The 14985-nt window shown below is 40.7% G+C and overlaps 1 protein-coding gene across 4 annotated transcripts in view; it reads left to right on the top strand.

Moving 5' to 3' along the window:
* The window catches only part of LOC119478284 (ras-specific guanine nucleotide-releasing factor RalGPS1-like), a 69379-nt gene that overhangs the window by 46284 nt on the left and 8110 nt on the right, over positions 1–14985 (top strand). For all 4 annotated transcript variants that reach the window (XM_037752919.1, XM_037752917.1, XM_037752918.1 and 1 more), the window contains exons 9-11: positions 3950–4087; positions 4536–4629; positions 8570–8637. In XM_037752919.1, the coding sequence (XP_037608847.1) occupies positions 3950–4087; positions 4536–4629; positions 8570–8637 (300 nt within the window). The remainder of the gene's footprint in view (positions 1–3949; positions 4088–4535; positions 4630–8569; positions 8638–14985) is intronic.

Genomic DNA, 14985 nt, shown 5'->3' with positions numbered 1-14985 from the left:
CGTTAAAACCAATTTTAATGAGCAATTAGCTAACCAACCAATGACAGCTGACAATGACCGACGTCCTGTTGTTGGTACTTGTGTAGACCAAAGCTCTGCCAGTACTGCTCTTAAATCATCATGATGCAACTGTGTATGTTTGTATTAATATGATTTAGTGCATGGTAACCACCACACGAAACACGCAGCAGCCTTAAGGAAGAACTGAGGTCATTTTTACCAGAGAAGCTCTGTGATCTGAATCCCGTACAGACTGCCCAGTTAAAGATTCCTACATCTCCTACCTCCCGTTAAACATTCAGTTAAACTAACTTCAGGTTATAGCAGCCTTGTGAACAGTGAAATTCTTGTTAAATGTAATAAGGAGCCATGTATGTCTGCTTTTCCTAGTTTCAATAAGTCTTGAGAGGACGGCGTGTAATGCACGCTTGTGCTACCGCTGTATATTGTAAGACACTTAAAGAGCTTCGGCTTCATGTCTTGGTTGCAGCAGCTTGGTGTGTTGTCCCAAACATGATCTATTGTAAAGAGTTATAGCCATTTCCCTGTGTTTGCTTAAATAGAAAAAGTAAAACAGGACAGGTTTAAAACGGTAATATAAATAGATTTCAATAACACATTTGTTGCTTTCAGTTTATTCAAACAATGTTTTAAAGTATGTAGTGGCTTCAGTAAATACTTTGTTTAAGAGATAGCCGGCTCTGAAACATGTCCTTGGTCAGGTGTGTTTCTACCGTTTCTTTTTTCTTTGTTTGTGAATTTCTTTTATTCATTTATTGCCCAGGCAACAGTCATAGCACCTTTTTTTTATTACCAGTTCTTCCTCTATTGGGCTGTCAAGGTTAATTATACCTCATCCAGCCCAGACCAAAACTGACATCACCTCTCCATCAAACCATTTGTAAGACAGCTAAGAAGTCAAACTCCAAAATATCAAAGTACCGGAGCGTTACTCACTGGGATTAGTAACTGTAACACGCCTGTGTTTTCTGTATTTCTTAATGCAGTGTGTGTATAGTATTGCCAAGTACGTGTGTACGTTTTCTCCATCTGTTTGTGCTTTGTCAACTTGTACAGTGGTGGTGGGCTTTCCCAGCACACCATGAACAACACTTAACCAGTCTTATATAACATCATCATCATTTATTATAAATTGTTGTAAATGTCAATAGGAAACCATAATTAGCCGTTATCCGTCTGCCTCGGGTTTTACAATTTTTTTGTTTAGGATTCAAAGAAAGATGCAGTTTTTATGTGACCTCAAATTGATGTCGTCAACATCAGAGGGAAGATTGGTTCCTTGTGAACAAAGCTACCAGCATTGTGCGGGTATGGATATAAAGTGTGGGCAAAACCTCACTGTTAAAAGTCGAAGAGCGTTGTAATTAACCAGCCAGTCAAACATTTAACAGCAGAAATTACACAGTCAGGGGTTTTCATCGCTGATGTGACAGAGGATCCGTCATTTTATTTCATTATTTATTGAATTGATTTATTTGTAGTTAGAATATGACAGATATATACACTGAAATAAATCACACATAAACGCAAACACACTTCATATACACATATATGCATACATATTCTCTTATACCTGCAACAACAAAAAAAAAACTGAGGTAGAGGAAGGAAACTGAGATTTCTCATAAAACTCAAACGACATGAACAAAAAACATTAATTATAAATTATAAAGCACAATAAGGCAATTACAGGACAAATTGTAATCACATTTTTAATACCATTTACACTGAGTGCATCTCTGGCAGATTGACTGCCTTGGGTTTAATGTCGGTTAACGGTTAAACGGTTAGTTATTAACATCCCTAGTACGTGGGAAGTGAGTGGTGAAGAGAGAAAGAGTGGCGGCGGCAAATGTGTGTGATGTTGTGAGCAAATAAGTAAGGAAGTGGAGAGGAAGACAAGAGTTAGTTTAGCTTTGAGAATGTCAAGTGAATGTTCAGTGGAAGTTTGTGCAGAAATAAATGCTGCAGCTCTTCAAGAGCCCGGCGGCCGGCTCCGTGATGAGGACAAGCTCCTTGTGTAGATATAAACGGCTCATTCTAAGCTAACAAAAACACAATGATTCTTATTTTCAGGTGATTATACACTAAAGAAAACATACCTATTAATATTATATTTAATTTCTGTCAATAGATCCTCCGAAATGTTACAACCTGTTCCTTTAATGAAAGCCTATTAACTCAAAGTTCTATCCCCTGCCCTTGAATGTGTTGGTCCACCCGGCTCCATGCAGCTGCTAACCTTAACAGAAAAAATAATGCTGTTTGTCACCCCAACATGAGTAGAGTTCTGGAGCAACACTGAATATTTATTTAGTTTGGAAAGCTGTTAGATGTTGAGATTTTGCCCGCAACAACGTCATCTGTTATTAAAGTCAGTGCAGAATTATTAGTGTTGTTTAATTTGAGGTTGTTTGTAAAACCTGTCGCAGCTGTTTGAGGATCTGAACTGATTTGCTTGTTAAACAACTCGATACATTCCTGGTTTAAACGGTAATGTGTTAGAGATTTTACAAAATGATTTGGAAACAACATCTGCATGTCTCTCCATCTGTCTGCCGTGTGCATATATACTGTGTATATATATACTGCATACTTTTTCTACATCAAACACAGCGTACGAGGGTGAGGCTCAGGGTGAGTTTCCAGTCTGGTATTTAGCAACATTTAGTACAGAGTAATTAAGACGAATTGTAGGAAAGTTGGTGACTCAACAGATGTTTTCCAGGTTATTTTTTGACACATTGGATGTGCTCTGCGGTTTTTCCTGCTGTCCTTGGTAATGGACGCCAGAAATCAGACATGCAACCGTTCAACGCAACCGTTCGACTTCAATAACAATGCATGTGGCTCCGTAGAGACATTCCTTGGCATTGGTTAGTATCCAAAACCAAAGAAATAAAAATGCGTTACATATGTACATTAATATATAAAAGACAGTATCCATCCATCTTCAACCGCTTATCCGGGATCGGGTCGCGGGGGTAACAGCTCCAGCAGGGGACCCCAAACTTCCCTTTCCCGGGCCACATTAACCAGCTCTGACTGGGGGATCCCGAGGCGTTCCCAGGCCAGAGTAGAGATATAATCTCTCCACCTAGTCCTGGGTCTTCCCCGTGGTCTCCTCCCAGCTGGTCGTGCCTGGAACACCTCCCAAGGGCCCAGGGGGCATCCGTGCTAGATGCCCGAACCACCTCAACTGGCTCCTTTCGACGCAAAGGAGCAGCGACTCTACTCCGAGTCCCTCACGGATGACTGAGCTTCTTACCCTATCTCTAAGGGAGACGCCAGCCACCCTCCTGAGGAAACCCATTTTGTCCGCTCGCACCCGCGACCTCGTTCTTTCGGTCATGACCCAACCCTCATGACCATAGGTGAGAGTAGGAACGAAGATTGAACGGTAGATCGAGAGCTTTGCCTTCCGGCTCAGCTCTCTTTTTGTCACAACGGTGCGGTAAAGCGAATGCAATACCGCCCCTGCTGCTCCGATTCTCCGACCAATCAAAGACAGTAAGATATGTTAATTTATAAATTACTGATCAATAAAATGTATTGTAGTTATTTTATCCCGGAAGCCCCAATTCAATTTGCATCACATTTTCTTTGTATTCATGGTCCCCAGAGAATGGGGATGACCTTGACTTCCTTTAGAGCAAAATGTCAGCTCTGCTCGCAAGTTATCTTATAGTCTAACAGGCAGATTGAAAATTTAAAATTGCAGAGCATATTGTTTTTTTTTTTTACAAAGGAGCAACACTGTCCTTGGTCATGAAGCATCTCTTAAAACCTGATATTCTTTCATTGAAATGAAAGGCTGCGTTTTGATTTGCTTTGTTCCATAAGTGAGCATGTTATCAAAGCAAAGCTAGTGTCAGTGCTGGGATTCACTTAGTGATTCTCTTGTCTTGTCTTGTGTTGTCTCCTCCAGGGATCTACTTGTTGGACATGATCTACATCGACTCAGCCTATCCTGCGTCAGACAGCATCATAGAGACGGAGCAGCGGACCAATCAGATGAACAACCTTCTGAGGGTCATCTCTGACCTGCAGGTGTCATGTAACTATGGTAAGAAACAAGTATCCAGTAGAAACGATGTATTACCTGCTTGCTAGTGGTATTTGATATTATTATAATTATATTTAATTTGCTATTTCTAGAACAAAACATGAAACATTAAAAGAATGCGATAAAACATTCTCAACTCAAAGTTCACTTATTTAACTATTCCCAAAGCTTTCGGGAGTATCCCACAGCCAGAGCCAAAACGTTGCGTTATACTCCCACTATGCTGAACATAGAAACAAAGCAGATCCTGATAGATTTGGGTGTTTAACTCTCCCTTTTGTACTTGCTGTCATTTGTATTCACTACGTAAAGACATTCTTATTTTGTTTCTTATTTTTGTGTTTCCTTTATTCAAAATGTTAAAACAAATCTTGCCTATACTATATGTGGACTGTCAGATTGAGTGTTTCATCTAGAGTGACTTCTTCCAACCTTTTTTTTTCTTCAGATTACTTGGTGACCCTGCCACATATCCAGAAGTATCTGCTGTCAGTTCGCTACATAGAGGAACTCCAGAAGTTTGTAGAGGATGACAACTATAAGTAAGTAACTTCAAGTAAGTTTAATTTCAGTGACCGGCACTGCCGTGGCGCTAGAACACATTTTACAGTCCCGCAGTGAGTGTGTGGACGTTCACCTCCCCGGGGGGATAAACTCTTTATTGTGCACACTTATGGCCAGATTACCAAGAACATTCCCTGAAAAGTCTGTCCACTTTGGTCAAGCTTTTCTCCAGCACATGGAAACATGGCGGGCGTGAAATTGACGGGGGTCAATGCGCAGGAAGCAGGATGTAAAACGGCAGGCAGCTGGTTTCATCTGTCTCCACGGGGAGCTCATTCATCCAGCAGCATCCGCTGATGACTTTCTCAGGCAGCGTCTCCGATCCTCTTGCTCAGGAATGGCTCTGGCTGTCCGCCACGGCTCGTGACAGTTTGGATTTAGCGCTTGGTGTTCGGGGGTGGGACGTCATTACGAGGCTCTGGTTATACTCTTATTTATTTCTTAGTCTCACCTTTTTCAGACTGCAGTTTCAGGTGGGACATAAAGTATTTATTAACGAGTCATAATTTAGAGATTTTCATCTGGATAAGAAATGTAACGCTGAAATTACTGAAAGCCTGGGTCTGTATTTGCAGACTTGAAGCGACCTTTGAAAGAAGAAATGACATATTCTTGCTTCCTCAAATTGAAAGTTGAATTTATGAGCAATAAATCACACTTTATACCTTTACTCACTTCAGTGCACTCCGGTTTTACTGTAACAACCTCACTCAGGCTTATATGACGAGGAGTTTATGGTGGCCAGTGCCGACTTTATGACTCTTCTACACTTGTTCTACTACCAGCTTCTATGTCACACTATAACCAATCCACTCAGCCTCTCTGTCCCACTATAACCAGTCCACTCAGACTCTCTGTCCCACTATAACAAGTCCACTCAGTCTCTCTGTCCCACTGCAACCAGTCCACTCACCCTCTCTGTCCCACTACAACCAGTCCACTCAGTCTCTCTGTCCCGTCCTGTGTCTTGCGCTCTCATTGGCTGTAGGTCAGGGCCTGAGTCCCCCGACAGGTCCAGATATTTAGCATGCTAGATATCTGGACTGTGTCTGCGAGGCACGGGCGAGCGTCTTTGAGCAGCTCACACATGACGCTCGAGCACCGATGTGCGAGCGGTGAGCCAACGCCGATTTGCCTCTGATCTGGGGCTTTTGTCGGGGAGCTCTAAAAACTGTCAGGGAGCAGAAAATCAGGGCTAAGGTCGTATAGTGTGAACTCGGCATTGTCCTTCTCCTGAGACAAACTCGCCTCGCAGTCTAAAAATGTACAACGTGGAGAAAGACAAAACAGCTGTAGGATGACCGGAGCCTTTCAGAGGACACCTTTAACCTGCACACACTGAGATCAGTCAGAGAGGAAATACACTTTCCAGACTCGTTTGAAGCGTTTGAATTTAAGTTGAAATATGAGAGGAGCTTTTTCCGCAGAACGTGTGTGTAGACGAGTCCACAGAGCCTGTCGTCAGCTCTGTCAGTCAATAAAGTGTTAAATCAAAAGTCACTCTGGGGTCAGCTGGCTACCTCCAACATGATGGAGGCACCAGTGAAAAGCAGTAAATGATGATGTGTTGCACCATTTTCCATTGTTAGGCGTGATGAAGTGGAAGAAAACTGGCCTACATGAATAGGAACACCCCCACAACCCTCTCCAGGGGGGGTTACACCTCACAGCTTGAAGGCGTCTTTATTACACTAAAGAAAATTTAACAAAAGTTAATGGAACAAATGTTGTTGATGAATGTTATGATGTTAATTACAATGTAAACTGAGAAGCAGAACTATATTTTGTCTAGTCCACAGCAACAACAACTCTCTTGTCCGCAGCAGATTAATTAGAAATGCATGTAGACAGTGAAAGTTTCTAACATTAGTCAGGTTATAGTCGGTAAATTAATCAAATGTGAGTATCGTGCAGCGATGGTGAGATGGTCACAGAGCATTAATGTAGTGACAAGAGTGAAAGCAGATGAAACCGAGCTGATTGTATGATGTAATGTGGACATTACACATGACGGATTGTGTTTGAAGTTCGCATGGTACTCCCCAGCTCTTCAAACAGACATTCATAAACACAACCAAACCCACTCTCGCTAATTAATGACTATTTTCGCCACAGTTTCTTCCACCCACGGTGTTTCAATAAATACTTTCCATGTGTGGTGACGAGCGACAGAATCCCATTTACCATATGCAAACAGAGCATGTGCAGACAGGAAGAGAGATTCTTCCATCCTCACTGACACTAGCAGGTCAGCTTGGCTCTGATGATTAGGGCTGTCATGGTGAAGGAATTTCCCCTGCGGTGATAATGATAGGCTCAACAGCTTGATATGCGGCTTTATTGCCTTTTTTATTTTTTATTATTTTTGCAAATTACTTCATTTATCCTGATTTTACTGCTTTATAAATACGCTTTATTGTTAAGCTATTATTAGTTATATTGTTGCTTTTTAAATGACAAAGTTGATGCTGTGGTTGCGGCTGGTTGCTATGATACATAATATCCGCAGAAGTAAAAATGTTGGTACAAGATAGAGTACTTGCTCTGAATGAAGGAAAGGCTGAAGTACGTAGGGAGAGATGATGGACCCGCCGGTTTATGTGCATTCATTTCTCCTAAATTGTTGTTGAGGTTTAGCACTTGTAGCCTACATGTAGGATGTGATAGTTGGTCTTTGTGATATTTGCCCGTCCTCCATTGTGATTGGATGGCTGGGCACAAAGTGACAGTGACGAGCACAGCGTTTTATCCAAAAGTGAAAATTTTTCAACTCTTGGTGATCAGAAAAAAACAAAACAAATGTGCACATTAAAGCTGAAAGGCGAGATTGGAGCAAATATGATTTAAAAAAAAAAAAAAGTAATTTTTATAAATTTACTACATAAAACGGGTAACCTGAAAAAAATCACGTTCCTCTGTGTCTTCCGGTGTCCTCCGGTGCTCCTAACAGCATCTGCAAGATTTCACAGACCAGAGGAAAGCAAGCAGTAAGAGTTAACCTGAGGTCTGCTGTCCATCTGCCATCCATGAGAGCCGGCTGTCAATCACTCGCGAACTTCGACCAAACGGTCAAACTAGGCAGCGCTGATTAAATATGAATCAATATTCTGTTACGTTAATTCCTATTTCTCTCCTCAAATGTTTTCAGAATCATCTTGTAGTGCACGGTTTAGCTGTAAAATGAAAAGGTTTGTGAAGCGGCCGCAATTGTAAAATCAGTTGAAGGAACGCCAAGTACCGGTCACATGACCGTAACACAGCTAATAGGAACGCTCTCTCAATGAAATGGCCTGTGATTGGTCAAAGTCTACTGTCACGGGCTAGATTCTTTAAAGCCTGAAAACAGAGCCATGAGGAGGTGCAGAAGTCTAGTTTTCTCTCAGAACACTTGAATCACAATATGCTGAAAGGTTATTATGGAATTTTGTCCGATGATGCCAAAAATATACTGACTACTGCAGGTTTAACTGAATAACAGATATGAACTTGCATTAAATTCCGACTGGCAGCTGTAACGTCTTGACTGGCTTGAAACAAGGATTTAATCAGTGAATCCTGTCTTTAAATTACAGTCATAATTCAAACTCACTTCATAGCAGTGCATCTTAATCAAGTGACTGAGCCATGTTTTCCTTTTTCTCAACGCACCTTTTACATCAACAGAAGTCTCATTGCCCAGTGAGTCATACTGTAGGCTGGTTCTGATTTTTCTTTAATTATCTTGGGTAAATAAGTTGAAGCCATGATAAAAAAGGTCTGTAATTGGCTGTGTGTTTATACTCATACTTTTCTGCATCATTTTCTGAATGATTAACTCTGTAATTAAACTGCTGGAATCGATACCACAGCAGTGAGAGTGTGTGTGATGTAGTTCTGTGTGAACACTAGTGACTATTAGCTAAACTGTTTGTGTTGCAGGCTTTCTCTGAAGATTGAACCTGGCAACAGCTCCCCTCGCATCGCTTCTTCTAAAGAAGACCTGGCAGGTAAGACACACACACATGGTAGAGCTACACTGATGCAATAGTCATCCAGTGGTCCAGTTTAATTTAAATACTTATTTAGTTCTGCATTTGCATTATTAGATTAAATTACATTTTATGACGTCTTTTTATAAGTCAGAACTACAAAATGTTTCCAGATGCTATTACACCAATATCATTGAAAAAGCAGGGAGGGTAAATCTTATGTAACTTTACATAATTATAAGTATAGTTATAATTACGCATGAATCGTAGCACGTAACAGAAGATGAGACAATAAGTTATGTAGAGGAGGCAAACCAACCACAGATTTCATTATTTAAATCACTATACGATACATTTTGTTCATCTTCTTCTCATTAGAGCTAGAGGAGGAGGAGAGGATATACTGTATATATCTATATATAAATACATATAAATCACTAAATATCAACATTTTTTGAGACTGAATCACAGCATGGCTTTTTCTACGGTGTTCCTCAAGGTCTTGGTGTCTTAATGTGGTATTTTTGAGGGATTATTGATCATTTGTATCAATTCTCTAGTGGTAAAAAATGGTTAAATTTAGCACCAAATCTGTGTAACAAATGGTATCAACCCAAAAATGCATTTATTTAGTGCAAGTAAAAATGGACTTGCGCTATATAAATGCAAGTCCATTTACCATTTATACACTCTCACTATTTATTTTTAATTCATCCATTCATGCATGTTTATTTCTGATTTATGACTAGAACAACTTGACCCACAGTTGTGAGTTGCATCTCAAATTACTCTTTAGATTCCCAGTTTTCAGATGATGTACACCACTTCTATGTGACATCTACTGTTAACCTGCTATCTCTCCCTAAAGACCCCCTGTACCCCCTAAAAAAGACAAAAACAGGTCTATTGTGGGTCTCAGAGGGTTAATAATGTGTCTGAGTTTCCCCTAATGAGCAGAAAGAATAGAAGCTGTTTGATAAATAACATACATGTTGTGAAGTGTTTAGATCATAGCTGAATGATGAATGATCACCGACAGCTTTCTGCAGGTTAAGTTGGATACAGCGCGTCTCTGTATTGACACTTGATTGATTATGTTTTGATTGGGTTGGAAAAGAAAATTGCAGAGAGCCAGCTGGCTGTGGATTACACAAACAACCAAACTGGTCTGTCAGTGTCATCTCTATCATTTCCTGCTTATCCTCCATCCTCCCTCACCTCTCTGTGCTCCCTGGAGTCATCGTGGAGGTGAGGAGTCTGCAGTGAACACACAGCGAGGCAGCTGCATCTGTAAAAAGTGTGCGGACAGTTCCAGCGCGGTGGGAGCTGAGTGAAAAGTTCCATGAGGACATGTTGCAGAGGGCCAGTCCACTTCCTTTATTTTCCTTTCTTGTGTTTTGCCGGGGGGTTTCGAGGGGTTCATTTGGAGCGGGCTGCGGTGATGTAATGCGGCAGGAACAAGAGCCAAGAGCTGGATGTCGGTCAGGGTAACGAAGAGGGATGAACCCAGAGCCACCACATCAAAGACAGCGCGGCGCTGTGCGGCTGTAATTCACACCCCGTGAAATGATTGGATTCATGCTGGAATCATTAGAAGATTAGTTGACAGATTAGTTGAAATCATAACAATTTAGATAATTGCTTTATTGTTTGAGGAATAACTTTGATTTGTCATTTATCGATTAAAAATAGAAAAACCTGAGCTGCCTCCTCCAGCTGGAAGATTTAGTGTTCCTTTTTTTTCACTTGTATTTTTATTGAGAAGAAAATATTAATATTTAATAATGACAGTAAGTAGCTGAGCTTATCCGATCAGTATTGGGGCCGATCCAGGTATATTTTAATGGTTGTTATTGGATGAAACAAAGCCGATCTGCTGGGTTTTATCCACCTCAACCTGCTGGTGTTGCAGCGCTCCTCTTCTGTATGACAGCTGGGCTGACTGCCTGCATTTCGCTGCAAATGCGAGAGGAAATTAGATGTGAGAATGTGAACAATTATTTGGACGCACCACTGAGTGACTCGGAGTTCTGACACCCGTATTGGTTAAATACACAGATTCTTCCTAAAACATCATTGCACGTGGTCAGTAAGGGAAGCTGGTTAAGTCAGCATCAATGTAAACTTGCTGTTGGAGGCTTTTATAACCCACTTCTACTCTTCACTATCTGGTTTGGGATAGCACTTCTGGCGGACCCTCCACACGATAGGGGCCGGATTGGATTTTGATAGCTTGGATGCATTTCAGATGTTTGGCTTTGTATCCATGAAGCATCCTGTAGTGATTTTAGCTGCTCCTGAGTAAACAGAGCCACTTCAGAGTGCCTGAACGCTTCCAAGGACTTTAGATGTCTGCACAATGTTGACATAGTAATTCTTCTGCCTATCGTAGTGTCTAATACTGTTCGACAACGACGTGCAGGACACTACTGCTTTATTTCACATCCATCGTTACATACTAGGGCTGTCAATGGATTAAAATATTTATCTTGATTAATCGCATGATTTTACATAATTAATCGGGATTAATCGCACATTTTTTATCTGTTCAAAATGTACCTTAAAGATGGGGTCGACGATGTTGGAAAGCTTGCATAATTTGAAAGTGGCATCGCCTCAGGAGCTCTGTCTAAACCCACGCCCTCCCCTCGGGACTCCTTCTAAGGCAATGCCCCCCACACATATGCACGAGCACCGCCGCATCAAAACTACTTCACAGACACAGCGGAGAGAGGACCTCAACTCAACAACGCTACCTCATGACAAGTAACCGTGGCAGTGCTACTGCAGGGCTGCGTTTTCTCTTCCATTCTCTAGTAAACTTGTGGCGGCGACTTGTTTTGAGTTCAGGCTGGTGTACACCAAGGGTAGAGAACGAGCAGGGAGGCATCTGATTGGTTCTTTCCAAGCGGATCTCGAGGCACTGATTGGTAGACGTTTTTTACAGGATTACAGCAGCTACAGATGACGGCTCTTTTCCGGTGCTTTTTCAGAGCTCATCAGTAATGGATCGCTGTCAGGGTGTAAAGACCATTTCAACCAATATAACAAATAGTATGTACTGGAGAACATCATCAACCCTGTCTTTTTAAATAATGTTAAAAAAGACATGTTACTACATGCTAATTATCACCTACTTAACATGAAATTTGTAAAATGAAGTGTTACCAAATCTTTTTGTTTAGACATTTGACATGCTGTGCCTTCACAATAGAATGTAACTTATAATCTGCTTCATTTCCAGTTTTATTTTTAGATAAACTAACTCATACAATTCATAGCCGTTTAGGGTTAGTGAATTCTTTACTTGAACTTAACGTCCTGTAAAGGAAGTTAACGACGCAGCTAACAGCAGCAGTATATGTCAGCCGTTCCACAGCAGTGTCCTCAGGGAATAAACACATTGATCTTTTTTCCATGGTCTCATGTCTCGCGGGCCGGCCAGCCACATTAGTAACTGCTATTCTCTATCTCGCTCTACCACTTCTCACACAATTTCATATAATTACATTTCAGACAATGTGGTGGTATTAATCTTCGTAGAGTGACGGAGTCATTAGGTGCGTGTCGCTGGACTAACTGGAGGAGATTGTTTCAAGTTACTTATCATCAAATGCACATCTGTTGTCAATGAAACTCTTTGGTCTCAAGCTCCCCCCAACGATGCTAATTAAATATGTATATATAAGAAAATCACAAAAACAAAATGAGAATCTAGGATGTAAAATAGTGCAAGTTAGAACCGTGCAGTAAAGGAGGGAAAGGTTTCGATTTCAGTGCATGTTAATCACAGAAGTGTATTTCTGTGCCAAGAGTGTAATGTGCTGCAGTCACTATAATAATAAACAGGACATCAATGAATCATTTAGGAAGGAAACGTATGTCTGAGCTATTACATGGAAAAGTTTAGCCTCGGGGAGAACGTTTGGTTTCTGTCATTACAATATATTTTTTTCTTATAAAGATATACAGCCTCTCTTGTAATAAAAGTTTCCTGTTGTGATAAATTAGTTTGAGATTATCAGGCTTGTTGCAGAATCTGGTTTCAGACCTGAAAATAGTGAACTCTGACCATAAATGGATGAGGTAGTTTGCCATCTTTCGGTTTTGTGCATTATCAAATATGGGATTGTCCTCCAGGCCAAGTAGCTATTGCAAAAGTTTGGCCATAAAGTCGTTGGTATGAGGGTAGTAAGTATTAATTAACCTTAGTCTAAAAGAAGTCCAAAGAAAGTTAAACCGAAACAATAGATGCAACTGTGCAGAAAATAGCTTGTCGACATACCAGAAGGCCCGCCATGCATCATATTTTATAAGCTGATGTAATGTTTGCCTTTGAAATGTAGCGGAGAAAAAAAGTATAAAGTGGAAAACAAATGTTACACACTGTACAAGTGCCTCATTTTGTACTGAAGTACAGCAATTTAGTACATGTATTTAGTTACTTTCCACCATTGCACCTGCGCCTTGTACACAGTAAATGTAAAAAAACATAACTGATGAGAAATGTGCAGTTATTTCCCTTTTATTCACTGTTCAGTGTCTAGAACTTGGAGGCTGACATATAGTTGTTCTGACTTGAGTGATATGGTGTGTGAGTGTCTCATCAGTGCATAACAAGTACAGCTTTTTCCTCCTCATGCTGGTCAGATGATCATTCGGAGTTATATAACATGGCAGAAAAAGGCCGCTCCGGCTGTGTCCACTGGCTCGTTGGCTCATTCACAATAAACAAGTGTCATGCACGTCACAGAAGAATTTGGTTTACTCACTCTCTCCAGTGAGTGTTAGATGACATGGTGGAGCAGATTGGACAAAAACAAGAGAAATCCCACGTGACAGGATGCATTCACCCCGTTCATACATCACCGTGTGGAGAAAACACACATTGTTTTTCTTATACTGTCTGTCTGAATATACCTGTATTCAGCCTCTGTCTGAAACGCTCCGTTTTAGCAAAGAGTAGAGAAGCAAAGAGACGAAACTGGTGTTTTTTTGACAATGGCCGCTAGATAGCGCTGCGTCATTTTGGACTGAAAACGCCAAGGAGTCTGTGGCCATTGATGTATTTTAGGTAAATCAACTTCCCAGTTTGAACATTTAATTAGCCCTCATTTAAATCATTTTGTCCTAAAAGTTGTAAAATGAACTAACAGCTGAATCCAGAGTTATTTTCCTCGGCATAATGAACGTGCGTCACACCCACGGGACTGCACCGCCCTGCACGCTCATATGACGGATCCGGTTCTGCCAGCTTCCTGCTAGCTGTATGCGGCTGTAATAATGGATATATTGGCTGTAATTCACCACTTTTATTATCTTATAATACACCAATGGGATGTATACTGTAAGCCTGCACCATGGTGGATGTATTAACATCTCCGTTCCCAAACAGCCAGCTATCGGCCAGTAGCTAGTAGTGCTAGTAGCATGACATAAACAGAATTTAATGTAGTTGTAGGTTATTTACTAACACGCCGAACAAAAACACAGGACACAACCTCTTATACATCCATGGTCTGTTGGACATCGATTTTGGAGGTCCTTAACATAAAAAAGTTTGAGATTGTTCTCAAAATCTGTGTGCTGGATTTTTCTAACTTCAATTTAGGGCCACCGCAGATTTTTCTCGCCAAAATTTAGCGTAACTTCGTAGCATTATTTAGTGTTCTTCCCGACAGTCTAGCATGACATTGTTGGTAACAATGGATTCCTTATATTTTTCTTAGTTTCATATGATACCATCACAACATGATACGTTTCTTCACTCTAAAAACCCGGTATAACCTCAGAAAGGCAGAATAGTCAGAGTTTTAAGGGTTAAACAACCTTGAACTCAACATTTTTTACACTATAACCACAGAATGTTTTTTTCACCTCTTCACCTCGTAAAAATCCCCAGAACAGTGCCTATCTCACTCTCCCAATTTCAGTGTCACGTATTTAGATTCCATCATGTTTTTTTACCAGAAATGATTGTAAATTGTTAACAGCTCTTGCAGATTTTATTTGCAAAACTAAATATGATGAATACTTAAAATATAGTACAGCTTTTAAAACAGTGACATTATAAAGTTTGTAAACTTAAAACGTTAAAATTGTTAGCTAAATGGGTTTGGTGAATTTGTGTGTGGAAATGGAGAGTAATGTTTGTATACTTTAAGTGAGTACTCAGAATAGGGTGCTATTCTGCTGAGTGTGCAGAAAGCAGGCTGCAGCGACCCCAAACCAGCACGTGTCTTTACGAGTTAATAGCAGAGTAATTAAGGCATATTAAGGCAGCCTCTCTCCCAGAGGGATCACATTATCCTGCCACTTTACATGGATTCCTCCACTTCGAACTTTACCACATATGTTTCTTGATTA

Source organism: Sebastes umbrosus, chromosome 19 (assembly GCF_015220745.1).
Source record: "Sebastes umbrosus isolate fSebUmb1 chromosome 19, fSebUmb1.pri, whole genome shotgun sequence".
NCBI lineage: Eukaryota > Metazoa > Chordata > Actinopteri > Perciformes > Sebastidae > Sebastes > Sebastes umbrosus.
This window is presented reverse-complemented; position numbering and strand designations above follow the sequence as displayed.